The sequence below is a fragment of the Perca fluviatilis genome, chromosome 12 (genome assembly GCF_010015445.1).
Source record: "Perca fluviatilis chromosome 12, GENO_Pfluv_1.0, whole genome shotgun sequence".
In the NCBI taxonomy this organism is placed as follows: domain Eukaryota; kingdom Metazoa; phylum Chordata; class Actinopteri; order Perciformes; family Percidae; genus Perca; species Perca fluviatilis.
In genome coordinates, this window is record NC_053123.1 from 30,424,242 (window position 1) to 30,452,231 (window position 27,990).

Consider the following 27,990-nt stretch of genomic DNA (forward strand, 5'->3'; position numbering starts at 1 on the left):
CAGCATTTCATGTTTGATTAGACATACTCTACTCGTATTTTTTTTTTAATACCGACAGCCCTGGTAAACCGTTTTTTTTTTTTTTTTTTACTAAGTTCGACAACCAAGGAGATTGAGGCTAGGCAAGCAGCGTTATAGTTTTAAGATACAACATGAACACCAATAATGGCAACTTCATCAAGTGCTTTTTATCACTCTACAGCCAAACGAGTGGCCATTTGATCAACGAAAACGGACTGTGGTGTAACTTACTAATTACTAATTAAGATATCGGTTTTGCAACTTTTAATAGTGCCTTGTCAATCTGTACGTATGGCAGCATATCAGTCGACTGTGACGAGTCGTTATACCGGCATTTAACTCCGTCAGAGCTCCAGAGGAAAAACTTCACTGGCACCAAATGTGAAAGACAAGCACAGTCGCTCAATACAATCATGGAATACTACGGGGGAATCATTTTAGATGGAGTGGTGTCAGTGTATCTTGGATTCCCTCTGATAACACAAGGGTGTGGTGTGTGTGTGTGTGTGTGTGTGTGTGTGTGTGTGTGTGTGTGTGTGTGTGTGTGTGTGTGTGTGTGAGCGCATGGTTGGTCTCTTAACATGTGGAAACACCACAGAGGTGAGCTGTGGGTGTGATGACATCATCTGCCCAGCAGCTATGGGGATTCCCTGACAAAAAACAAAACAACCACATTCTCTTTCTCTCAACTCACTGCATTACTGTCTCTCTGTCTGGAACAGATGGGATGGGTCTCTCTCTCTCTCTCTCTCTCTCTGTAGCTCAAGCACAATGGCAGCAAGGTGTGAGGGCTTTGATTCAGAAGTGTAGGCGGGTGAGAGACAGCTCACTAAATCAACACGGGTGATGTATGCTGCTGCCCGATTAATAAGAAAACTGCAACAACACAACAGAAGGTGGAAAGAAAAAATAATCAAAAACAACAGAAGTACTCTGGGTCACAGCATGCAATGCAAAACACACGCCGCCCACATTCATCAGAGTTAAGTTAGATCGGTTGGTTTCTATGGCGCCCTCTAAGGGCTGTGGAGTTTGCAAAGCCCTGTTTTAGAACTAAGGAGAGGAGATGAGAGGAAGGAGGAGAGGAGCTGAGAGGAAGGAGGAGAGGAACGGAAGAAGTAGAGGAGAGAAAGAGAGTAAGAAGGAGAGGAGAGGAGCTGAGAAGAGAGGAAGAAGGAGAGGAAGAAGGAGAAGAGAGGAAGATGGAAATAAGACGAAAAAAAAAGAAGGAGGGGAAAGGGAAAGAGGGAAGGAACTGAGAAATAAAATGAAATCAAAGGCAAGGAAAGAAGGAAAAAAGGAAATGTGAGGGAAGGAAAGGAGAGGGAAGGAAATGAAGAGAGGGGAAAAAGCAAAGGAGAGGAAGAAGGGAGGAGATGGAAATGAGAGGAATGGGAAAAAATGAAATGAGAGGCAAGGAAAGGAAAGGCAAGAAAGAGGAATGAAAATTTGAGGGAAATTAAGGAAAGGCGAGGGAAGGAAATGAGGAAAGGAGAGGGAGGAGAGAAAAGAAAAGGAGAGCGAAGTAAAGGAGAGGAAAGGCAAGAAGATTTGAGGGAAGGGAATAAGGAGAGGAGAGGAGAGGAAGAAGGAGAGGAGAGGCCCTAGGTATGCTCCAGGAGCCACTGGAAGAGGGGGACGCGGTGAGGTTCTCTGCCCGCCTGCAGTGGCTCCTCTCTGGCCTGGGACGGACTGTGTGCCTGGCCCTCTTCACAGTAGCGCAGCAGCGTGTGCAGCAGCTCCCCCACCCTCCACTTCCTCTCCCGAAGCCTTTGGACCACCGCCGGGAGCTGAAAGGGCACACAAGTTATCATTCACTTCGGTAACATAAAAAGGAGGCCACAAAAGGCTTATCATTTGTAATTCAGATTTATTAGTGTAGTAGACTGCCAAGAAGGGGATGTGGGTTTCTCATTCATTAGTCTTGTCGAGTCATGTCTCGTAAAGCAGAGATGTGAAATAGTTGTCCAGTTGCCAGAGCGATTTGGGCGGACCAAATATAATCTTTAACTGGGATAGAGCACACAGTTATTCCTTTTCGAGATGTTTCTGAAATATTTCCTCTGTCCGATTTACATTTTATTTTCAGGAATTAGTAATTCAGGAATCATTCAATTTGCGGTGTAATATAAATATAGTCGAACAGAAACTTCTAAAGATCCATAAGGAACAACAGAAGAAGGATATTTGGAATGAGACTAAGCTCAGAAACTACGTTCAGATCAAAGATTACAACATAGAACCATATATAAAATTGAACTAAAGCTCAGTTCAGACCAAAGACTCGCGACGAGACAAAAAAACATTTTAGAACGTTTTATAATAATAAAATGATCCATAATCCATTTTATTTTTATGTTACAAACAGCTGGTCGAAATGGGAGAGTTTTAGACGGAGCCTCAACGACCGCCCGAAAGCACGGTAATGTTATATGGTCGCGCGAGATAGAGAGAGAGAGAGAGAGAGAGAGAGAGAGAGAGAGAGAGAGAGAGAGAGAGAGAGAGAGAGAGAGAGAGAGAGAGAGAGAGAGAGAGAGAGAGAGAGAGAGAGAGAGAGAGAGAGAGAGAGAGAGAGAGAGAGAGAGAGAGAGAGAGAGAGAGAGTGCCCAGCGTTAGAACAAAGCCGTAAATCTGAGAAATAAAACGTGATTTCGCCGATTCATCTCTAGAAATGCAACTGTAGCAAGCATGTCATGTGGACGCGTTGACAGTTTTGTTGTCATAACTTGGAATTCCTCATTTGGGCGACAGCAACTACGCACAATATCTTTAAAGAAATAGATTCATTCTACAGGATGGTCAAAGAAAGAATATTTGGGAATTCTACAAACTGGGTCACTTTACCGGGTCGCAGTTTAATGTTGATTCCCAACAAGGGGTAGTTGTACCACAGGTAGTACTTATGCAGTTGCCAGGACGTACATAGAAAGACTGCGGGGAGCTCAAGTAGTTTAAATAAAATGAAATTACGAACTGATTTTAGGGATGCACCGAATCCAGGATTCGGCTTCGGCCGGTCAGACCGTGCCTCTCCCGGGCTGTCAGCCGTTCTCTCGGCAGTCTCCCTACAGTGACCGAACGGCCGGCTGCTGCTCGTTAGCTAACGTTAGCTTTCTAATTTCACACACCCAACATGCCTTCATCATACATTGGTTAGTGAAAATGTATTTAATCATCTTAGCGATGTGCTTTCCTACGATGTGAAAAGAGCGTTTGAATTCAACATTAAGTTGTTACATTTAACTATTTTAAAAGATAATTTTTGGGGGCTTTTCCCTTTATTAGATAATGACAGTGGATAGACAGGAAGGCTAACTGCGGTGGAAACCAGGATACCACGACACAAGATAGCTAACCTTTAAAACTGACATTTGGCTTTGGTTAAAGGAGAATTCCGGCCGATTTTTACCTGAATCTTGATCGCTATATGTCTGCGAGTACTGTCGATAGGAGGAAAAAAAAAAACTAACACAATCGATGCTAGTAAACTGGAGTTGCTGCAGCTACGTCCAGAGCTCCCAGTTAGCTGAAATACCAGTTGTCGGGGCATCTTACAAAGAGTGCCTTTGTGCCTCTTAACAGACACAAATGCAATAAAAATGTCTGTGCATGACATGACAACAAGATGCGTTTTCAACTCAGACATTGTGAAGAAACCGTTTAAATTCAAAGTTTGTACTGTCACCTAGCCTACTTTGTCTCAATCCTGCCGGTAGCTAGCTCGGCCTGCTAACTGCTAGCTGCCGTCCGGGATGAGGGGGATGAGAGGTACAAAGGCACTCTTTATAAGATGCCCTGACAACTAGCATTTTAGCTAACTGGGAGCTCTGGACGTAGCTGCAGAAACTCCAGTTTTTTTTCTCCAATTGACAGGACTCGCAGACATATAGTGATCAAGATTCAGGTAAAAATTGGCCAGAATTCTCCTTTAAGGAAAGTGTTGATGTTTAATTACTAGGGATGGGTTCCAAATTCAATACTTTTTAGGCACCGACCAAATTGCCTCGAAAGTATTCCCCAATTTCAATAGCTAAGGAGTAAATCTCATCAGAGTCAGTGAGCCAAAAAACACCGATAAACATTAATAACAGATGCCACAGTGATGGTAGCTAATGAACATGGACTGAGGGCAATCACCTGCTGGAGCTCTCTGTCAGGACTCAGCTGGATGTGGGGGATGTCGGTCATGGAGGCTGCCACCCACTGCAGCATGCTCCTGAGCTGAGGGTCCAGGGTCATGTGTTGGGGGCCACGGCCCAACTCCCTGACATCCGAGTTCACTACGACCAGTGCAGACCTGGGAGCCTGCACCTGAGTCCTGTCCACGCACAGAGTCCCTGCAGCACAAGCACATTTGGTTCATTCAAGATGAATCATCCCTGCATATTTTAATACTGCTGTTTTTTTTATGTAGAGAATTCTTTTTTTTAGACTGGCTCTTTTAATCACTGATCAGACAAACGAGTCTACCGTACATAGTAGTGCTTTTTTCCAAGTTTTTAATCAATTTTTTGTGCTTTTCTCTTGATGGCTAAGGAACTTTTTTGGCTGACTTCAGTTTAGGGCTTTACGTCAACCAAACTGTAAGTGAGAAGACTTTAAAAGACATGCAGTAATACAGTCAAAGAGGTTTGACTTTTTCAAAATAAAAGCATGTCACTTAACTCTACATGTCTGTCTCTTGATGCAATTCGTATTTTCCCAGTGTGGCCCTTAGTGAAACCGAGTTTTTTAGTATTTTACACAATACTACCGTAGCCAGCTCTAAAAATCAAGATAACATGTGCTACTTAAGCCAAGTTTTTGCACAGGGAACAAAGGAGTTTTTACTCATATTGCTCTTGATTCTTACTGGCCCTTAGTGAAGTTGAGTTTGACACCCCTGCATTAGTAATCAATCAATCAACGTTTTTATTCCAGACTCAAGGTCCATTCAAGAGACAAAGACATGACATACAACATACCTTAAAAACAAATAAAAACATATACAAAGAAATAAAATCCAGAAGAAACAACAATACCACATTTCTATAAAAGACACTTATACCAGTGTTTCCATAGTGATGATTGGTATCGTATGGCACTAAACCTAGGATTTACTAATAGCATAACAAAGCTATTTTGGGAGACGTTCAGGCGACAAATGAATTTGTAGATGAGACTCCTCAGCAATGCCTGGAAGGTGCTGACCCCTGCATTACAGAACAGGTCACTTGCACTAGAGTACCTGGGTTTGTTGAGCAGTATCCTCATACAGTCATTATAAGCAACCTTAAGCTTCTGCATGCTTGCCTTTTTGAACTTAGTCCATAAGGGAGCAGTATACAGAGTACAAAAAGCTTTAAAGTAAGATAAGATAACATAAGATAAGCCTGTATTGTCTCCTATAGGAGAAATTCATCTTGGGCATTCGAGAGAAACGAAATGGCGACACATCACGCATAAACACATAATAAACATACAGTTAACCTACATAGAAACGTAATCATACATTATCTCATCCAATGCTTCAATGAACATCTAATAAACCAGACACTATACCCCCTCTACCTTTCCTCACAATCACAGAAGAGAACCCACGACACATCCTCCTCCTCGTATTGCACTTAATTTTGATATTTTGTGTCTCTTCTTCTCCAGTACATCCTAAAGACAGACGGATACACTAAGTGTAATATGTAACAGCCCTTTGGTCCCCCGAGCAAAGGGCAGCCTGTTCTGCCCAATACTGGGTTCCCCTTCACTGGGGGCTGCTCTGGTTTCGCACGCACGCACGCACACACACACACACACACACACACAATATGGAGGGAGCAGAGTGGTTGAATGAGCATTAGTGTGGCTGAATATGGGGGTGGTAAAATCCCCGGCTACGACACATTCAGACAGGCAGACAGACGTACGTAGACCAACTGTTCTGAATCCCAAGGAGTGGAAATATCTCAAATTAGAAGAGTGGGGGGTTGGCTTGTCTTTTAACCATAGCCCACTGCTGTCAAAAAGTGTGGTAAACTGTAGAGCTGCAAAGATGAATCGATTAGTTGTCAACTTTCAATCAATCGGCAACTATTTTGATCATCGACTTAATCAGTTTGAGTCATTTGTTGTGAAAATAAAGTATAAAATCTCTGCTTCTAGCTTCTTTAATGTGAATATGTTCTAGTTTCTTCTCTCCTCTGTGACAGTAAACTGAATATCTTTTGAGTTGTGGACAAAACGAGACATTTGAGGACGTCATCTTGGGCTTTTGGGACACACTGATCCACGTGTTTCACCATTTTTATAGATCAAACAGCTAATCGATTAATCGAAAGAATAATAAGACAGATTAATCGACAATGAAAAGCCTTGTTCACAATAGCATTTACTGAAATAGAAAAGCCAGCCTACTCTGAAGGTGAAGTTGCAGGAAGTAAAACATCCTTACCGCTGGATTCCTCTTTCACCTCAGTCTCCTTGTCCTCTGTGTTGTCACTGTTGGATGAGAAATGTCACACAGGTTAGTGAGGAGGGAGAGATGGCTGGGGAGACGAGGCTGCATGCAAGAGGATACAGACAATAAGCATGCTTAAGCTAAAAGCATAGCAGGATATCAGAAGCCACATGTGTACTGTAATCAAAGCAATGCTGATCAAAATACTTCGAGGCAGCTACGCCGCATATTTCCCATCAACTGTTTTTCCTATATTCCAGTAAATGTATTTTCTTTTGTCAGTTAAGACACACTGAGAGCCCATCTTGATAGTTGATTTTTCCATTCTAAAAAAAAAAAAATATCTACTCATCCATTCTGTCAATTGCGCAAATGTTTGCTGTGTGACGTGGCATTTCTCCACTTTATAAGATTGTTAATCACAGTGTTGTTGACACAGCCCACGGCTATAGACACTAAGACTCTGCTCGATATCATAAGGATATCATAGAAAGGAGGATGCCTAAGAAAGAATGCTTTTCACATGCTGGGCCCTATTTTAACGATTTAACCCTTTCTCGTTTCTCTCCTGAAGAAAAGACGACTCAGGGCTCTATTTTAACGATCTAAGCGCCTGGCACAAGTGCGTTTTGGGCGTGTCCAAATCCACTTTTGCTAGTTTGACGGCGGAAAAAAGGGTCGGTGCGCCGGGTGCATGGTTCTAAAGGGTTGTACTTAGTGTCTTCATTAATTCATAGGTGTGTTTTGGGCATAACATGCAATCAACCAATCAGAGATCATCTCCCATTCCCTTTAAAAGCCAGGCGCGTTTGGACCTTGGCACGTTGCCATTAGGGAGGATTTGCACCGTAATATTTTTTATTGTAACCTTTTGAATGTTTGTGTGCTGCTGCGCTTCCCTGTGTGTGTAACAAGCATAGTGTGTGTGCACGAGCCTAGGAGCATTTTACTAATTTGCTGTTAAAATAACAATGAAATGCTGCGCTATTGACTTTAGACCAGGTTTTTGTTGGTCAATGGCGCGATCACTTCCCGCTGCCTTAAGATAGCAATACGCCCAGAATGCACCTGAACACACCTCCCTGTAAGACCAGCACGCCCATGGGCGCATAGATGGGTGCAGGTGCATTTGCTATTTAAACGACGTGGGCGCTGGACGGGAAACTGACAACTGCGCTGGTCTTAAACTAGCAAAGACACTTGCATCGGGCTATGTGCTTGTTGTTAAAGGAGAGGTGAGCAACGGCCACAAACTGAGACCTTTGGCAAAACCGCCATGTTTCGCCACCTGATTGGGTCATGGCGTCTCGTTTTCTGAGACTAAGCTAATAACGTTACCATGGCAACTACCAGCAACGGGCGGAGTCCACACATTGCCTCCTGTTGACCCTGGCATGCGCATGCCTGGTATAAGAGAAGGTTGATGAGATGTGCGGTTTGGGCGTGTTAGTTTAAACAGAGATTAGTTCTTCTACTGGAGCTACAAACACTTGTGTGCACGGAGATCGTTTTTGGCTCAAAACTCTGCTTAGAAACCAAAACGTAGCGATGTAAATGTAGCCTAAGACAGACAGGGCAGCACCAGCTACAAAGTCACGCATTAAAAAGACAATACCAGTGTGACTTTAGTTTTATCTATCATCCATAGCTAGTTATGGCATTGCCTGAGGAGTCCAAACCCACCAGTGTATTTGCTGCAATTGGCAACTAGCAGAAAAAAAAATATCTTTGGAAGTAACAAAAACTACAAATGTGACTCTGTGAGAAACCTGCCACCTAATGGCAGGCACTGAACTGGCCAACTGCTAATTGCTGTTGATCCGGATTGCTAAATAATGTTCTCTTGGGTTGAAATGGGTAATGCAGTATGTATGAAATCCTCTATTACTGTACTGACGATGTTATTTTGCATTGCAATATCGATATGTATTGTGATTAAAACATTTTCTAAAAAAAAAAAAATCAGCAGAGATACTGTTTATGGAAAAGTTAACTAGGCAGAAATGTCCGTTTTTGTCAAGTTAAAATCAAGTGAATTAAATACTTGCATCACATTGAACTTTGTTTTTTAATATTGTCATTAAGCAATGCTGTAATTGCTTTGCAACATTGCGTCCAACGGTCTAATAATGGTTGAATAATCACCATATAAACTTGATGGCAAAATATCTGACGGTTGACGAATGCATGTGGTATTTAGGTCATATTGCCCATTGTCTCCTACTGTGTTACTTTTTGGAGAGTGACACCAAAGACAAGGTACAGAAACAGCATTTGGCCAGTCCTGTCTTCTGCTTTTGATCAGATTTCATCAGGCCTCATATAGATGTGGATTTGGGTTTAGGTTACTCTTCAATGCAGAGATTTTTAAATTTGTTTCTGTACGTACGGTTCCATTAACGGTGAAAGGTTGGAACAAAAGGGCTGTAAAAGTGGTTTTATAAGTGGTAGCCCTTTTTAGACTGTAGCAGTTTTGCCACTCGTTTCAGGCCGGTGTCAACATGCATCAACATGCTTAATATACTGTAAGTTATCCATTACAGTGCACATTTTGGGAGTACTGCTCATGCAGTTGCCAGGCAGTGATTGCCTTGCTGGTTCATTCAGATATCCGTCGGTAGTCCTAACATCTAAGAACTAGTTATCAGCTGCCAAACAGAACTGAATTCATTCATTCACTATCTAGATGATTATAAAACCCAGGAAATGTGAAAGTTGTTTAAAGGATAAGCATTTTTGCATTTGAAAGATTGCTGTTCAGTGGCAGCCTCTCAACCTCAAATGATCCTTGGGGGTTTTCTGCAAGCGCATGTTATGAACACGTTGATTGAGACTGCTATGAGCCGAAACAAGCAGCTACATGGATGGCAGCAAAAACACATTCACCAGCCTGAGAAAACAATGCTGCGTTTATAAATGGCTGGCAGTACAGATTAAGTTATTTTTTATTTTTTATTTTTTAAATGAATCGCGGCCCATGACGGCACACCTGCAGGACTAATATCTGAACGTATTGGTGGGTTTGAACTGTTAAATATTATTAATGCAAGGAAGGCAAGACTCACAAAATGTAATTACAATAGAAATTATTCTTTTAAGCAACTAAATTACATGAATAGTGTGAGGAATAGATCACATGCAAACATCAACAAGCACATGCAAGGGGCTGGTGGTTCCGAGTATGAGACAAAGTATAACTCAAAATACCATGGTACAATCTTGTACATCATTTTCATAGGATGAAAACAAGCCCCTGGTTCCAATTTGGTTCTACTCATTGATCGGTTACACGTAGGGCTGGGTATCGTTCAAAACATTTCAATACGGGTGCCTATACGGACACCATAGTTTGGCACTGCCATTCCGGGATGGGAGAAAAACGTGCTCTGGTTTATTGGCATTTCTTTAAACCAATCACAATCATCCTGGGCGGTGCTAAGCCCTGTATGGAGCAACCGCGCCTCTGCAAAATAGCCTGGGGAAGGAACTTTTATCAATCCCAAAAATGGAATGTTGTGTATATAGACTACCGGTACCGTGACTTTGATATCGGCGCCCAATTGATACTTTTTTCGATACCAATTTTATAAAATCCATTTTAACAAAAAGAAATTACACAGAGATTACACAAATCTTTTCATTTCTTTTGCTGAGCCCCATCTCTGTGTGTAACGTAGAGTTTTCTTGCGCGTTTTTACGATGTGTAACGTTAGACAGCCATTTACAAGTTTTATTAGATCTTGGTAGAAGCATGCTGCGTGCTGATTGGCTCACTGACGCTACTAAGGAGGTAATTCGGTCGGTGCCTAAATAGTATCTAATTTGATACCCAGCCCTAGTTAAGACGCTTCCTTCTATACTTTTGGCATCATAGTAAATTCAATGACTCAAACTATTTCTTTGTCCCATTCTTAGTGAACCCCCAGGTCTTACGGGCATTTTTGGAAAGGTCACTGTGTCAACCAGTCGCTAACCAACCTGTCCGAGGGAGAGAATGACATGCGCTCCTCACACGCCTCCCCCTCCAGGCCCAGACTGCTCCAGCTACTGCTGTTCCCATTGCTGCTGGAGAGAGAAGGCAAACGCAGCGCTATGACACTGACAGGGGCTACCCACTGAGAAGGACATAATCACAAGAGAGCTTCTGAAATCAAACAAAGTTCAGGATATAATAAGCAGTTTCATCCCATTTGCTAGAATGACCACATCTATCATGTAGGGCTGTACCGAATAGTTTAAAGCTTTAAAGATTAATTCGTAATGCTGACAATCAAATTCAAAATTTGAATCCTGTGTAGCTTCTTTCCCCCCCCCCCCTCTGTCTATTCATTATGTTTAAAGCCGGTATTTCTGCACAGTTGCAGATACAGATTAGGCTACGCTAATAGTATTATTATACTACTTGTAGAATTAGATTCCAGTGGTGGCTGCTTAGGATTGTTTCTGACTCTTGTGATCCAAACCGTTCCAATTGCTCCACAGCGCTGTAAACTCCACGAGTCAAAATTTAAATGCAAAAATATAGCTGTAATCATTTCCAAAATTCACAACATGTTTTTACCTCACAAAATAATCTGCTTCAATTTATATCTGTTGGTGTTTAGCCTTTCATAAACAACATTTCACTAAAGGTAAAAAAAAGCCGCACACAAGTCTATTAATGCCATAAAATGACATTTATAAAACCGAATTGAGAAATTTGTTCCAGGATTTGTTCCAAAACCTCAAAAGAAGCTTTGGATGTAAAAACATGACAGTCGGTACAGCCCCATCATGTATCATAGAGCTTCCACAAACACTACTCAGGTAGATGACCATTTCTGGCATTTGGACTAATCCTTTTAATGACAGGTGAGGTTCTAAACAGAGGAGGATTCCTTAAATGATACAGATCTTTCCACCGCACATCCCACTGAATCATCTGTAATGTTGATCGAACCAATTAGTTGCTAAAGGCCTGAAATGTGAGATCATGACACTCTCGTCCTCACATTATCCCGTTAATCCTGTGGGTTCCAACAGGACAACTGGCTGGCAACAGAAGCACAACAACACACATTCTCTCTGTAATTAGTCAATGATTAGCCTGCTGGCTGGAACCTGCACTCTCGGTATGGCTGACGGGAGGAACATTTGGGATATCTAAAAATACCTCCGTTGATCTGCATTACCTCAGCTACAGCTTTCTCCCTGCGGTTCGGGTGAATGACACATGGTGAGAGCGTGTTCAATTAGTCAATCATCATGCTCAGTGTCTTAATAATCCTTCAAAGTCGTCGTCTATTTTTTTTTTTTTTACATTCTGTTATTTCATCTGCCGAGCGGATATGGTTGCAGTGGGCTTTTGAAGAGAGTCCACGAACTACACATGGTGGACTTTGTTCCTGTAGAAACACTGCCTCAAGTGAAGAAAGCACTCAAAGACACACCTTTAGACAATATTATGATACGTTAACTTGGCCCTGATGGCAAAATAACTAGATGCCAACACAATGTGTGCTTTCGGTATCTTGGGAAAGAATTTAAAATGTCAGTTTCGCTTCCGTAGAGATATCAACCTTTGCCAGAAATGTCAACAGGCTAATTTCCCAGAGGCTGGAGACTTGTATGAGACCCTGTCACTTAGAGGGCTGATACTCAGGCTCACTCGGTCCAACTCTCTCTCTTTTTGTTTTTGTTGCATACGTACACACAAATAGGGACAACGTCCATCTAACAACAGAAGGCCAATTCTGCTCCCTGTGGTGTATTTCACAAACATTCTGAGAAGAACTTGGCTGCAGAGAGAGCTACATCAAATCTTAGAGTTCATGTATAATGCAAGACAAATCAGAGAAAATTGCATTTTGGCGGTGAAGTGTAAATGAGGAAGCCAAACTATACACTGTGAACTTACTGTAGGAAGCCTCCCCCTCTTTAGACTTAACCACAGGAGTGAAAAAAAAAGAGTGTTTCTGTATTTCTCTGGGTCAGAGGAAATGAACAGCAGAAATTGACACAGCACGACTAAAGTGATAAGCCTCACTTTTTAAGTCCAGAGTCTACGCAGAAATAAATTCCACTGCCTCCAACTGAAATATTAAACCTGTGTCAGATAGGGCTGTCCGCGACTAAAACCAATCAAAATTCTTAGACGACTAACACTCCTATGATGTTGTCGACTGACCGATCGGTTGACTTAAATCGACAGATCCGTGCGCTTTAAGTGGTCGTTAAGACGAGAAAAGTGCTTTATAACCGCAATCTGTAAAAGTGAGTTTTTCCCACAAAGAATCATGCAAAAACACCACTTTAAATCTTTTGTTTAGCAGAGAAGTGTGCATACATTTCTTGGAAATAAATCATTTAGAATGAAATGGGCCTGTGTCAACATAGTCCCCAGAGAATTCAACTGTGCCAGAGGGTATCTTACAGTATCTTATACATATTTTATAGAACCCATGAGCAAATGTTCACATTTAAATAGAAGACCAAAGTAAGAAACGGAGTGGGCATTCATGTGGCTGAGACAGTAGCATGGGTCTCCTGTTGTTGCCACCCTTTTGGAAAGAGCAACCCAATCTCCTGAGAAGACGACACCAGCAGCTGTCATCATATCAAATGAAATTATCGCTGCATACTCTCTGGGAAACACTGGGAAGACAAAACTGTACCCAGTTCACAGGAGGGTTTCAATAACTCCTACTCTTCCTACAAAATATGGAAAACACTGCCTGAAAACCTGAGCCACTAAAAGCTCCAGAGGAAAAGACTGGGAGAGCTAAGAGCTAGATTTAATCAAGAATCAAATTCCCCCCCGTCATCTAATATTGTGTATGTTAAAATAAAAAAGCCACAGTCAGAGCAGAATCCATTACAAGCCACCACATGAATAAAAAATGACATGCTTTTAACATTTTGGTATGATGCTGTGCATTTTGGTTATTGCTGCAATAGTAAAACCAGAAGTGTAATTCTAAACATGAGAGCATTTCCTACACCCACACAAAGACAACTATATCTTTAGCAGACATATGGTTTTAGTGTCTGGTAATCTGCAAAGTGTACTCATTATCTATTACTATGGTAACATTCACAGAAGGGGAGATAGCAGCAGTGTGCCCTACAGGTAACTGGATATTTGGTATGCGATGTATGAGAAAGCTAGTGGTTTAGATAAGATTAGATAGACTTTACTGATCCCAAATTAGGAAATTTCAGTGTTGTATACGGGGCTTGACATTAATTGACTTTTTTGTTCACCAGCCACTGTGGCTACTGGTTTTCCAATTTCACCAGCCACTATTTTGTGGGGAATTCCTTTTTATTTGAATAAAGTTGACTGTGGTGTGCTACAATTAACTTGAAGAACCAGATTTACAACTCCCTTTAAATGCAAATGACCACTGACCACACCCAAATCAAGACTGCATAAAAGGTACAACACTGCAGTCATAAAACATAAGCTATCATGTGTGTGAAACTATTTTTGTATGAAAACATGCAATGGATTAAGCGACATGACAAAGTAGCATGACAAAGTGAAGCAGGGGTTTAGAAGATTAATTGAAAGTGGTTTGGAGTGATCATTCGCGTGTCACTCATGCAGCACGTACGCGCCCCCGGTGGCGGGAAGCGGAGCGCACAGAGCAAACGCTTTTTAATAAGTCTATTGTCCTGCTGCGCACTCTCTCTGCTTCTTTTACAAACCTCGTGTCAAAATGTTTTAACTCCTACAGACGCCAACTGTTGCCTCGGCCGAACCCGCTATGTAGCATGGGGGATATTTTACGGGATTGGCCAGCTTGCTGGTCTGGTGTGCGGATAGGCCACCATGCTTCGGCCGTGGGGTGCACACTGGATCACAGCTGTGTTCCTGTGTCGGGCGGTGGCACTGTGGCAAGTACTCCAGCGACTAATATTTTTGGAGGGCGGGCGGGTGCCAATGTCACAGCCCTGGTTGTATACCTGTCACTGAGGTGGAGAAAGCTGCTGTTGTCGTCTGGGTGCTCATCCTCAAAGCTCAGGTTAGACCAGCTGCCCAGACTGTCATCTCCTACACTCAGCTGCTGGGACACAGAGGACTCAGTGGCTTCCCTGCCTGGGAAGCTAAATGCACAGAGAGATGGATGGAGACTGCTTCAATGATGCTAATATTTACACTTACAGATTCATGATGACAATTCTCTTAATGTATTTAAATGGTAAAGTTAAGTATAGTATGAATAGTAGCAGCTTTAAAGCACCATTTTGTAAAAGGGTTTTGGATTTTTCAATCAAAAAAAGTAAATTAAACAAATCTCCTTAAATGCTAAAGTATGTATGCATGGACCTAGCCATAACAGGAAGATATGGACATGACAAGACAAAAAAAGCAACTAGTAAAGTGAATCTTGGTGTGGTTACCTGATGTTACCGGTCTGGCAGATATTGGACAAGGCTGACGTCATGATCTCAGCAGTCAGGCTCTCAGCATAGCTGGTTCCATCATGGCCGATGCCACTGTCTGCATTAAGGCTAGTGTTGCTCAGCTCCCGTTTAGCTGTCTCCATTGCCATGGACACCATCTCCCCTGCAAAAACTGCCCTGTGGTCCAGGTCTATGTGGATCTTGGGAATCTCCAGGCTAGAGAGTCGCTCGGCCCTTGCTTGACAATCTGACCCCCTTTTCCTCCTCTGTAATACAGGCCGGTGGTGGTGCCTGCTAGGTTTTGTGCAGTACAGGCACTCCTGGACCTGACAATAACGGCACACCCTCTCCCCCAGGGCTAGGCCCAGTGATGGCCCCTCAGACAACCGCTGGGTGTGAGAGTGTCTGTTGTGGCCCTGGGTCTTCTGGTGCTCTCGGGATGAATGTCCAACTGAAGCCAGGCTCATCTTTAGAGTGTCATCAACGATTTTCCTGGCATAATGCTCTACGACCTGCATCACCCTAGTCCTGTAGCCTCCATCATACAGGCTTCCTGTACTGTGGTAATGCCTGCTCTTACCCTCCTTGGACAACACGGGGCAGGAGAAGGAGTTCCTGATGAGATTCTCTGCCATGTCTTCAAGTTTGGATTTCTTATAAAGACAGGAGTCGGTGAGAGACTTGGGCAGTCGTGCAGAGGAAAGATGCAGCTTGCGTGTGACATCACAGGTGATGTTGTAAGCTAAAGACTCTGCAAAGTTGACCAGATCCATGTACTCCCTCTGACTCTGCTCTTCAGAGTCCCTGCAACAACACTGAGCATCCGCGCCCGAGGGACCAACTACTGACTCTACTCTGTCCTTGGGCGACGAGGCTTCACTACCAGAAGCTTTCCATTCATCTGGCAACGACTTGGATGAGTGAAGGCGGGTGCTAGAGGATCTTTGCTTGATCTTGCGACTAGCATGAGCCAAGCCCTGTTTTATGGAGCGGTAAGCCAAACGGCTCGCAAACTGGTCCAGGACCAACTCCCTACTGCCTCCTTCCTTTTTCAGCACCCTGATAAGGTAGCCAGCATATTCATCTGTCACACTCTCGCAGCTAGGATACTCCGAGGACAGGCCAGAGCTAGAGCTGGAGATGGTGCTTGAAGTGGAGGTGGGAGACCGAAAGACCGAGGCTATCAGGTCATTAGACCATTGCTCAGCCAGCCTCCCTACCCTCCAGTCTCTGTTCTGGTCTGTACTGGGTTGCGACTGGTGTTGGTGTTGGTGGTGAGACAAATTATCAGAGCTAGATCTGTCAAAGCTTCTTCTTCCGGGAGTTCTGTGATATGGACACTGCTGTGCAGCGTTCACCACCCTCTTCACATCATTGATGACCTCTCCTGCTACCTCCCCGGCATAGACCCACAAGGTGTTTAGGGTCTGCTCTGAGAACTGAGCCACACTGTCTCTCCTTTTCTCGCTGCCATTGCTCATCGCTTCCTCCTCCTCTGCAACTCCCAGGGTGTCCATCTCTGTTGCCATGGAGACGATGTGGCAAGCCAACCGCTCAGCATAGTGGAGAGCTTCCTTGTTGGACATTCTGCGAGCAGACATCTGGTTCAGTACATGCAGGCCACCCCCCGTCTCTAAACATCTGTTAGTGCCACCAACACCAACATCTTCTGCCAATTCTTCCTCCTCTTCATCCTCATTGCCATCTGCCTCCTCAGAGAGAGACCTCATCAGTCTAAGCATAAACTCAGCCTTGTCTGCCTCAGGGGAGTTGTCTTTTGGCCCCGGGCCAGGCTCAGGCTGATAGTGAGGAGTGGGTGGGGGGGTAGCAGGGGAAAATTCCTTGGCCAGCTTGCTTTTCAGCTTCTTGGAGAACTGTTTTATCTGTTTCTCCTTGGACACCTCAGTGGGCTGCTGAGGGGTAGAAGGAGGAGTGCCAGGAGTCCCACCAGATTTTTGGCCAGAGCTTGGAGCGGAGTCATCCCCAGGAACAGATATCCTCCTTTGTCCACCCATCTCGTTCCCCGGCACATCAAGAGTATCCATCATCACAGGGTGCGTTTCAGCCACACCTCTGGTCCTGGGGTCTAACTCACAGCTGGCCCTCCGCTTGCTTTGAGAGCCTATCTGAAAGGAAATGTGAGGAATGCTATGGTCGGTTGCTTGCTCAACAGGGACGCCCTTCCTTGCATACCCAGAATCTCTGCAGTCATATCTGAAGCAAGCTCCCTGCTCTGAAGGGGAATCTGGAGCGTCATAAATAACCACCTCCTGCTTAGAAGAAGAGTCCCTTCTGCTTCCAATTGTTTTTGTAAAGAAATCAGCACAGTCGCCGAAACTCTTTTTCATCTTAGAAGCAGTTATTAGCTCACAAGCCTCAGTTACTATCATATCCATCATGTTGCCTGAGAAGTTTTGGAATGGGGACTTTCCTTGGGAGGGATCTTCTCCAGGTATGGGGGTCTGAGTTCCATGACTGTACAGGTGAGTTTGTGTAGATGTGGTAGTGTCAGAAGAAGATGAAGTTAATCTTTTGGGGCTGGTCTGTGGGGTATCTGACAAGCTAGACTTGCACTGACAGGTCTCCTCAGAATCCTGAAGGTGGGAGAGGGCTTGGCCTGCTTGGGGCACAGGAATACAGCTGGCCATGCCTGAAACAGTGAAAAGGGCTTTCTTCACTGTGCAGGTAGCATCCTCTCCTGATGGCCCTGGGGCCGCAGCAGCTAAGCTGGCACTTAAAACCTGCTGGTTGGCAAAGGTACTGCAGGTTTGAGCGCTAGTGTTCTCTGCACTGACATAACAGATGTTGTCCAGAGACACACTAATAGCCGCTTGGCTAGTGAAGGCAACATCAGCCTGAGAGAGCTCTATGAAGGCCTCTTGGATAACAGACTCAGACAAGTCTGAAGCATAGGAGGAAACTACCTCCTCCTCTTCCTCCTCCCCCCCCTCTTGCCCATGGCCAAAGGACCAATCACTAGGGGTGAGAGGAGTTGAGGGGTGGGAGAACTGACACACTTCCATAATGCCTTCAAACACAAGCTCTTCAGCCAGATCGGCAGCAAAACGTGTCACTGTGCTGTGGAAAATCTGCTTTTTCACGGTCAGAAAATCTTTCAGCGCCCCAGACACAGCCTCTCCGACCAGGAAGCCAGCTAATCCATTGATTGCTCGTTCTTTCAACACATAGGCGTGGCGCATGCCAATCTCATGGAAGGCCATCTGAAACACTGAGGAGGTCAGCCTGGCAGCCAGGTGACACAAGGTGGTGGTACAGGACGATACACCTTTTTGGAGGTCTCGCAAGGCGCTGCCCAAGCTCATTTCCACAAGGTCAGTGGCAAACCTCTGAATGCCATCCTTAAGAGACTGGGACTTCTTCTGCAGTGTGGCCACCGTTACGGTCTCTTGAATTTCTGAGAGCTTCATCAGGTAGCCCGAAGGGTTCTTGAATTCCTTGTGGCAGACGCAGCTGAGATTCTTGTTGTCACTGATGTCAACGGCAGACTGGTAGCCACACACAGATCCCAGAATTTCTTTGGACAGACTGCTGGCAAAGTCTGAGTAGGTTTTATACAGAGAGCAGAGATCCTGGGGTTTACGTAGCTCTGAGCTGTCCTGTCCATCCTCATCTGCCTTCCAGAAGTACTCCAATTGTCCGCTAGAGTCCACTAGGGGGCTGAACGCAGAGGAGCTGACAGGACTGAAGAGTGGGCCACCATTCTCCTCAGAGGGGGTCTGCACTGGGCGAGGGGAGTCAGGCACCTCAGAATGAAGCGAGTATGGAGAGCCTGGTTTCAGAGGAGTGGGTTTTTTCACATTGGCCGGGAGAGTGCGCTGGTCAAAGCGGTGAGGATTCATACCCTTGGTTGAGCAGCCCCTAGAAACATATTTGGATGCTGACCCACTGGTCTGGTTCTGTGTGGTTGGGGCACTGATGGCGTCCAGAGGCAGTGAGAGAGCGCAGTTCTCTGAGCTCAGCTCCTCCAGGTCATCAAACTGGTCAAAGCTGTCAAAGAATTCACTGACTTCAGAGTCTGAGTCTTCAACTCGCTCTCTGGGCCCCCCTGGCACCTGGGGGATGTCTAGCTTGGCCAGCAGGCTCTTCTGGTAGCCCACCTCATCCAGAAAAATTATTGGGCTGGGGCTTGAGCAGTCTGACTCTTCCGATTCACTGACATGAATCAAAGGTGAGGGGAGACGAGCTCCGGGACTGCAGTATGTCCATTGGGATTCCACGCCCGATGACCTCTGCACTGTGACAGATGCATCTGGACCAGGCCTATGTTTGGCTGAATTCTTTTTTGAAGATGAGCTAATGATAATGCGGGAGCCTGATAATTCCTTTTTTCTCTTGTGTGCTGGGACTGTCTGGGAGGCCACATCACGCTTTTTAAAATGGCGATAGGAGGCTGCAGATTTGGAGATTGACATTAAGGGGAGAGGGGAAGAAACTTGTTAAATACTGATCATACAAAGAGGAGAGTTATCCACAAAAGAAAGCTAACTGAAAACAAACGCTGATCATTTATTGTGCCTTGATTATATGAAAAGGTAGAGGAGAAAGTGCATCCCAACTAGAAAATAACTTAAAAGTGCCATCTAGCAGTGAACCAACACAATTTAAATGTTTGCTACTTTTTAAAGAATGCATAGATTATGATGGTAAAAAAAACAGAGGGTTTTAAATTCAGGTCTCCATATTGGATTTTGCTGAAGTATTTGAATTCAGTTTATGGGGTCACAAGATGTTCTACATAAGAGACCAAAAGCTATTAAATGCCACTAAGCATTAGATGTTAAACCTACAGGGATTGTCTCCTGTGTCGTCCTCCTCCAGATGCTCCAAGGCTGTGACAAAGTCATCCTCGATTGAGGAGACTGACTGGTTGGTGTCATCTTCCTCTGGCTGGCTGGGCTCAGCTGTGCCCCTCTGATGAGCCTGGAGCTCCAAAGCATAGCGTACACCTGCCATGTAGCACCCCAGCAAGCCCACCAAAGATGCAACACTGGCCTGAGGGTAGACACTAGTCCTGGGATTATGCCTTAGCACACACACAGCCTTTAACCAGCACTACAGGCAGATGAAAACAGCACAGAAACACATAAAGAGGGGAAGAGGAAAAGAAGGGAAGGGAAAGAGAAATAATAAACGTTAAACATGGCGATGTGTTCAACTCATTTAGAGAAAAATAACAGCCTTTGTAACCAACAGGCAGACAGTCTATAAACTGTCAAAGCGATCGTGTCCCGCAATCAGCTGAACAGCTGATATTGTGAAAGATCTTGGCTTTTGCAAATTCACATGGGAATTTTCATATCCTAATCTCACAGCAGGAAGTTGAGAAGTGTATTGTTATGTCTGTACTCTGATTGCGAGTTCATCTGTTGCATGTGCAGAATCACTCAGTACAAGTCGACTCAATGTCTGAAACGGACGGCGAAACCACAGAGTGAGCTGCAGGGCCTGTGTGTACCCAAACACGGCACACGTGACCAGGAAGGACAAGGCTAGAAAACGTGGGCTGAAAAAAACAACATCTTTGTCTGCCTATCCCACCTGCACTTCTTCAAGAGTGAGAAAAAGACTTGGTATGTGTGTTTACCTGCAGGCACAGACAAGGCCAAATATGAGGAAACTATTCAGTCAACAAATGAAAGAATTTTAGGAACACACAACAAAAATGCCACACCTTAAAAGTGATTCAGTTTTACTAATGAACATTAAAAGTTAAATTTGTCTTAAAATATAATAAACCTCTGCCAAGAGGATCAGATATCTTTAAATTTGACTACTCAAATGTGCATGTTTTTAGTGTAAATAAACTTGTTTCTTCTGGTTTCATTAGCACTTGTTGAGTTACCCTAGCTTTAGGGTAAGGCTACATTGTCAAGGGAGATTATTAACACAGGAGCTAATTCTATGGAAATAGAAGAAATAATCTTGATCCACTGGTGCTTTTTTTATTATACATTTTGTTAGGATAGATTTAGCTTCTTGCACCAAAAACTACAGTACAGTCGCTCATTCTTACTTCTCATTATTCTCTCTACTCACCTCTCTGCCTTCTGCTCACTTCTGCTTTGCTCAACACGCTGACTGAGCACATACCTCCAATATGAAAGATCTATCACCTACCTGAGGCCCAGCGTCCTTGTGCTCTGCCAGCCTGCGGGAGTCTTTGAGCAGCAGCACCTCGTCATTCTTGAGGCTGTGAACGTGGAGGGACCTCAGAAGCTCACACAGCCCTCCTGGCATAGACGACAGAGCCTGGGGAGAGGAGAAGAAGAAGACGACGACGCAGAAGCACATTAGCTTGTTGCTCAAATGGTTAATTGCAGGACCTACACACATTAATTCATGTTTGTAATTATGAAAACATACCTGTTGGGTGACATCTTCCCCTTCACACTGACCAGGCAGACACACAAAATGAATCTGAAAAAGCACAGTTGATGGTCAGCACCAATGCGTCTCATGTTTGAATATGGCTGAGCTCTGCATAGGTTTGCACTGCTTTCTGTGTGACAAACCTCCGTTAGTCTTGTGGTGTCTCTGGGTGGCAGCTCCAGGGCAACGCTGCATAGCTCCTTTTTATTCCTAAAGAGGTTCTTCACACACTGCGGCCCACTGTCACGCACAGTCTGCAACATGTGCAGTGTTTTTTAGACCAACAGAAAGAATGAGAAACCAATGTGTATGCATTTATCCAATCACTGTAGCATGCACGAAAGATAAATGAAGAACAGTATTGTGTGCATCTACTTTTATGTATCCGCCTGCTTTTAAATATGACTTTAATATAGATTCTAGCTAATCCGACTGACATTTAAAAACACTGTAAGATCGTGTTGGCCTATCCACTGGAGTGGAAACACATCTCACCACATTAGAAACTCCACTAAACATCTAGCTACAGACCACAATCACACAAAACAAAGAGTTAAAGTACAGTAGTACGGCATTATCACGCACAACTAAGACACGATCTCTTGCGTATTAACAGAACGTCAGCATTACAAGTTTAGGGAAAATGTTGCAGTCAGTGTTATGTGAGCAAGCTAAATCTGATTTCAATGTGTCCTGCAGAAATGCTTTTAAGTATAATGTGCAAATAAATAAAAGCCCCATGTCAGATGGTATTGCTGCCAAAAATAAACACTGGAGAGGGGCCGCTTGAAATCTCACACTACAGATAGTTGCAGAATGAAAATGCAATGACCCGGAAGACAGACCTCTTTCCGAACTGAGGCCCTGGACCTTAGGGGGACTCCTCTAATACGTGCACAGGCATCCATAGCAACAGAGAGCTGCACGGGGCTGGCTGACTGGCCGCTCACCTGTAAGCAGAAAGGTGCCAGGGGTGAAGGAAAATAGAAAATGACAGAGTTAGTGACATGGCAAAGAAGTTTAGAGAATAACGTCAAACTGCTAAAATAAAGAAGAGAGCATAAAAAGTTAGAGTTATATCATCACGTTCAGCCCCACAGCTGAGCTTTGTGTCTGAGGTTCTCTCTCTAGTAGGCCTGGGTACCCAATTCAATACTTTGTACGCATTCCATACCCAATTTCAATACCTAAGGAGTAAATCTCAGAGTCAGTGAGCCAATAAGCATGCAGCATGCTTCTACCAAGATCTAATAATGTCTGTGATTAGCTGTCTAACGTTACATGTCGTAGAGACACGCAGGAAAAACTCTACAGAGACGGGGCTCCCGTAGTAGGAGCTGAACCATAAATAAAAAGATTTGTGCCGTAATGCGTAATGTTGAAAATTCTTTTGGCTTTATAAAACTGGTATCGAAAAAAAGTATCGTTTAGAAACCGGGATTGAGGTCACGGTATTTGTACTGGTATCGAATATTTGTGTCAGTCAGTTTGACGTTTATTTCATCTGTAAAGAAGAACATAACATGGATTGTAACATCCCTAGTAGTCTCGCTTTGCCAGACCCTCCTCCACAGCACTTAGGAGGAGGGTCTGGCTAGTCCACACAGCATTCCGGGATGGGAGGAAAAGGTGCTCTGGTTTATTGGCATTTCTTATAACCAATCACAATCGTCATGGGCGGCGCTAAGCGCTGGACGGAGCCTCGGTGCCTCTGCTAAATAGCCTCGGGAAGGAACTTGTTTTGGTGGAACGTGTGTACGTTCAAAAGTTGTTTTAGTCGTGCAACAGAAAACTCAGATTGGACAGATAGTCTAGCTAGCTGTCTGGATTTACCCTGCAGAGATCTGAGGAGCAGTTAACCATAGTCCTCAGAAATTCACCAGAGTTTAGAACGCCAACACAAAGGAAGAGGAACAGACATCAGCGAAAAGACATCAGCGAAAAGACATGCATCTGGCGGTATTTCCTGCGGCACCGGAGCAATCCCCGAAGTGGAACGTCGTGGGTCTAGAATACATCCCTAGTGGTTTACATGCAACAAAGAGCTATGTCACTGCACCTGTGCCATTCACTAATTCCCTGAGCCAACGGTTATCAACGGAGTCAAGCCTGTGAAACGGATTACAAAACATTTCACCACAAGAGGCAATACTAAAAGGCAGCAGGAGGTTAACTCCTGCTGCTTTTTTTGGGATTGTACAGCCAAACTTCTAGACCACAATTCCTTCAAAGCCCGTGTGAAAATAACATGAATCGAGTTTCTTATAAGTAGGCCTAGACTTGTCCTGCTGGTGAGGATAAGCTATAGTAGGCCTTTGCTTCTTTTGATATTCTTTAAACAGCCGGGCCTGCATCAAAGATCAAACAGCAAGGCAAGAGAGAGCAGGGGTGTGTGCTCTGAGCAGGGGAAACACACTCGGTAAGCAGCATTGAGAGAGCGGGTGGGGGGGGTGGGGGGGGGGGGAGGCAAAATATTTACAGTGTACAAGAACGAAAAGTTTCCCAAGAAATCCAAGCCTCTCCTTTGAGGTATGGTCCAAAGCAGCTAGATGAGTCTAGACACAGGCAGGCGGTCCTATTGATCAGCCCGTCCTGCATCCTGAGAACCAGAGGGGTAGAACACATGCCACTGGCTTCCTCTGGCCATCCAGGACCTCCTAGCTTCTCACGGGCGCTTTGGTGGGCTGTACAAAAAACAACAAAAAAAAACAACACAGCCAGCCACTGCTGCCTAACCTCAACTATGCAGTACATCCCAAATCCACTCACAAGGAAAGCAGGCACAATGACATCCATTATAGCTGGGACTATCTCGAACTGAGATGAACAACAAAGTAATTGGCAAATCAGCCTCCTTCTTCTTTTTTTTTAGCCTGGGATGTTTTAATGTTCAGTTCACAGCTTTAGTATTCAGTGATGGACTATATGAGAATCAACTAAATAGGCCTACGTCATCGCCTTTCATGCAACCAATGTGGTCACATAATGCCACATGTATTCGGTGTTAGTCATGTCGTGGAAAAACTGCAATTAAGTGTAACTAAGTTAAGGCTTGAACTAATTCTCAAGGGCTGATTCATGAAGCTAATTATCGTCGTTTGCAGAAAGAATGTAATGAAACTAAGCAAGGATTCTGAGGGTGTTTGTGATCATCTTAGAAGGGAGACAGCAAAACAACCTGTCAAGGGCAGAAACTGTGTAGTCTAAAATCTTGTTTGGAGCTGATGTGGGCAAATTTTGAGCATGAGTGTGGGTGGCCTTAGGATAGATAAACAGAACAGAGAGAGAGACAGAGAGAGAGAGAGAGAGAGAGAGAGAGAGAGAGAGAGAGAGAGAGAGAGAGAGAGAGAGAGAGAGAGAGAGAGAGAGAGACTGCCACCAGGACATCGAAACAGTATCACATTTCTTATGTATATGTCCCAAATATAAAAGACTTAAGAACCAAATATTTCCAAAAATTTGATGCAGACAAAAAGCTTCCTTTTTTATTAGGGGAAGATATTAGTAAGGCATGGCTAGCCGCTAAATGTGTATTCTGCTGCCACAATAAAAGGCAAAATAAGTAGAGAATTGTATATATTATCATTTTTTTTTGTGTGTGTTTTATTTTTTTACAACCACAAATGTAAATATATTTCATTGGGATTTTATGTGTTAGACCAACACAAAGCGGCGCATAATTGTGAAGTGGAAAGAAAATGATACAAGGTTTTCAAATGTTTTTACAAATAAAAAACTGAAAAGTGTGGCGTGCAAAAGTATTTAGCCCCCTTTACTCGGATAGCCCTAAATAAAATCCAGTGCAACCAAATGCCTTCAGAAGTCACCTAACTAGTAAATAGAGTCCACCTGTGTGTAATCTAATCTCAGTACCAATCCAGCTGTTCTGTGAAGGCCTCAGAGGTTTGATAGAGTCAACATTAGTGAACAATCAGCATCATGAAGCCCAAGGAACATACCAGACAGGTCAGGGATAAAGTTGTGGAGAAGTTTAAAGCAGGGTTAGGTTATAAAAAGAAAAAAAAAACATCCCAAGCTTTGAACATCTCACGGAGCACTGTTCAATCCATCATCCGAAAATGGAAAGAGTACGGCACAACTGCAAACCTACAAAGACATGGCATTTATGGAAGAGTGGCAAAAAGAAAGCCATTGTTGAAACAAAACCATAAGAAGTCCCGTTTGCAGTTGGCCACGTGGGAGACACAGCCAACATGTGGAGGAAAGGGCTCTGATCAAAATCAAAAGTTTTTGGCCTAAATGCAAAACGCTATGTTGGCGGAAAATGAACACTGAACACACCATCCCCACTGTGAAACATGGCGGTGGCAGCATCATGCTGTGGGGATGCTTTTCCTCAGCAGGGACAGAGAAGCTGGTCAGAGTTGTCAGAGTTGATGGGAAGATGGATGGAGCCAAATACAGGGCAGTCTTAGAAGAAAACCGGTTATAGCCAGGACACACCAGCCAGACCGTCGCCAGAAAAGCCAGTCGGAACGATCAGCCTCCCCGTGTTGGTCCAAAAAGTGCCACACCAAAGAGACGAGAGACGCGTCACATGGGTTTGTTTTCTCCGGAAATTCAAAGCCAGGCTGTCATGGCGGCCGTTCAGAATACGATAACTCATATTGTACTAAAATAGTTCACTGAAACGCGTTTGTGAAAACATTATAAGCGAGAAATAGGCCGTGCAGTTGCTGAATCTGTCTTCATTTTCAGATCAACAAAGGTCAGTTTAAAAGGTTTTCGTCAGATTTTGAGAGACTCTAGTCACCTCATTCCGCTCGCCATTTCCGGGTGAGTCCCGACTGCCCCGTCGCCGACCGAACATGTCAGGTCAGCCAAAATGAACGCCGACAGCCCCCCAAACGGACGACGGCACGGGACACACCGAACAGATTTGAGTCATTGACCTCGCCAGACTGTCCAACGGCCGATTTTCGGCCCTGTGTGTCCCGGCCTTTAGAGTCTGCAAAAGAGTTGAGACTGGGGCGGAGGTTCAACTCCCAGCAGGACAACGCCCCTTAACCTACAGCCAGAGCTACAATGGAGTGGTTTAGAGCAAAGCATACTCATGTGTTAGAATGGCCCAGTCAAAGTCCAGACATAAATCCAATTGAGAATCTCTAGCAAGACTCGAAAAATTGCTGTTCACAGACGCTTTCCATCCAACCTGACTGAGCTCGAGCTATTTTTTACTCAGGGTGGCTGAATACTTTTGCACGCCACAGTTTTCAGTTTTTTTAAGTGTCACCTCTGTGATGTTCTCTCTCTCTCTCTCTCTCTCTCTCTGACCACTGCTGAAAACAACCTTCCAATATCAGAATCTGAATGAGATTTAATGCCAAAATGTTCCCTAACTTACATGGAATTTGCCTTGTTGTGTTTGGTGCATAACGTTACAACAAGCACAAGGGAATAAACTAACAATAGTACTACAGCAGTGTAGAAAATAAACACAGAATAGAAATATTGAAATAAAAAATAAATGTATGTAAAAGACACTATAACAAATATGCACAATGTAACTGTTTTAGAAAGGAAAAAAAAATAATCTTCACTCAAAGAAACATGAGCCATGTAGGCCTATGAGAAATGATGTATTCACTAAACACTGTGGGCCACACATATTTGTTCGATTGTATCGCCATTGCAACATGACCCAACACAACACAACATGACTTGGCGGACTGAATGTTCTATTCTACACCACTACGTATGTATGTAGTACGCCTATTTACGTTACCAAACGCTTAATAAAAACGCAACTCAACCAGGCACTGGACGTTTGGAAGAACGGCTAGCTAATGTTCCAGCAGCTTGTGGGGCTGGTACCCTTCGCGACAGGCCACAGAGAGAGCCACACGCTGTGGATGCTGATGTTGATTCACGACCGCTCAGGCTCCATGCTACCACAAACAGACAAACGGCTAGCTACCTCGCTAGCCACATTATGTAGACATATCAGCTCATAGCGAACCGTCGCGAAACACGAGACGACTTTAAACCCCACAGCTAGGGTAACCACCTCTGCTAGTTGACAGGCTGTCAATCACTGGGGGGCTAGCAGCGGAACCAGGCCGCGGTCTGTGATGTCACCGTTATTGTCGTTAGCTAACACCTAGCCACCCAGCTAACGATAACGTTACGGTAGATTCAAAAAACCTAACCAACAGCAATATGCGGTGATTTGCTGCATATTCCAAACATTATTAGGTGGTTTTAGCTCACCGCTCAGTGTCGGACTCCAGCGGAGTTGACGGTGGCCGCTGTGTTTGATGCGCGATGCATGAACGATTCGTCCGTTATGAAACCAATCAAATGCGTGTGTCTCACGGCCAATGCGTGAGAGTTGGCAGCCCTGGTAATACCTGAATTTTCATTCTTCTGGATTGAGTGTAAACGTCTCCTTTTCATGGCATTTCCCGATGCTGTTGTTACCACTGTTGAGTTACTTTTCTGCACGTCTTTTCCCTCTGATTTTGATATTTTAATATTGACTTCAACAATTCCTTTTTCATCTGCCTCGTTTGCGTACCTGTCTGCTAGGCTACATATTTCCGAGAACACATTAATGCGCTGGGACACGGACCCGGTTGCAAGCAGAGACAGGATCACAGTTCAATCTATTTTCAGCATTTGACCTGGTAAAATAGCTATTTCAATTTTTCCCAAGAGCCACATACATGTGCTCTGAAAATTGACTGGATGAGTTCATAATTATATAAATACACTTTACCATCTGACGATTCAATTTC

The 27,990-nt window shown here is 44.1% G+C and overlaps 1 protein-coding gene across 7 annotated transcripts; it reads right to left on the reverse strand.

Moving 5' to 3' along the window:
• Window positions 1–1,398: 1,398 nt before the first annotated feature.
• Window positions 1,399–27,990, reverse strand: akap11 (A kinase (PRKA) anchor protein 11). Of its 7 annotated transcripts, none has more exons than XM_039817671.1 (12): window positions 27,972–27,990; window positions 22,078–22,182; window positions 21,376–21,486; window positions 21,227–21,280; window positions 20,981–21,112; window positions 19,651–19,915; window positions 14,840–19,253; window positions 14,402–14,569; window positions 10,433–10,519; window positions 6,449–6,495; window positions 4,159–4,358; window positions 1,399–1,811 (listed from the first exon to the last, which is right to left on the reverse strand). In XM_039817671.1, exons 1-12 carry the CDS (start codon window positions 27,972–27,974, stop codon window positions 1,626–1,628), a joined length of 5,772 nt encoding a protein of 1,923 aa, XP_039673605.1. In that variant the 5' UTR covers window positions 27,975–27,990; the 3' UTR covers window positions 1,399–1,625. The 7 variants fall into 7 exon arrangements, with proteins under 7 accessions (XP_039673605.1, XP_039673611.1, XP_039673606.1 ...); XM_039817672.1 differs by having other exon boundaries at window positions 1,400–1,811; window positions 10,433–10,516; XM_039817675.1 differs by lacking the exon at window positions 27,972–27,990 and adding an exon at window positions 27,464–27,576 and having other exon boundaries at window positions 1,400–1,811.

Excerpts from the sequence above, each read along its gene's own strand:
- akap11 (XM_039817671.1), bottom strand. Across the intron at positions 21,487-22,077 it reads GGGCCTCAGTTCGGAAAGAG|ACTGTGCGTGACAGTGGGCC; the intron begins GTCTGTCTTCCG and ends CACATGTTGCAG. Across the intron at positions 21,281-21,375 it reads ACACCACAAGACTAACGGAG|ATTCATTTTGTGTGTCTGCC; the intron begins GTTTGTCACACA and ends GTGCTTTTTCAG.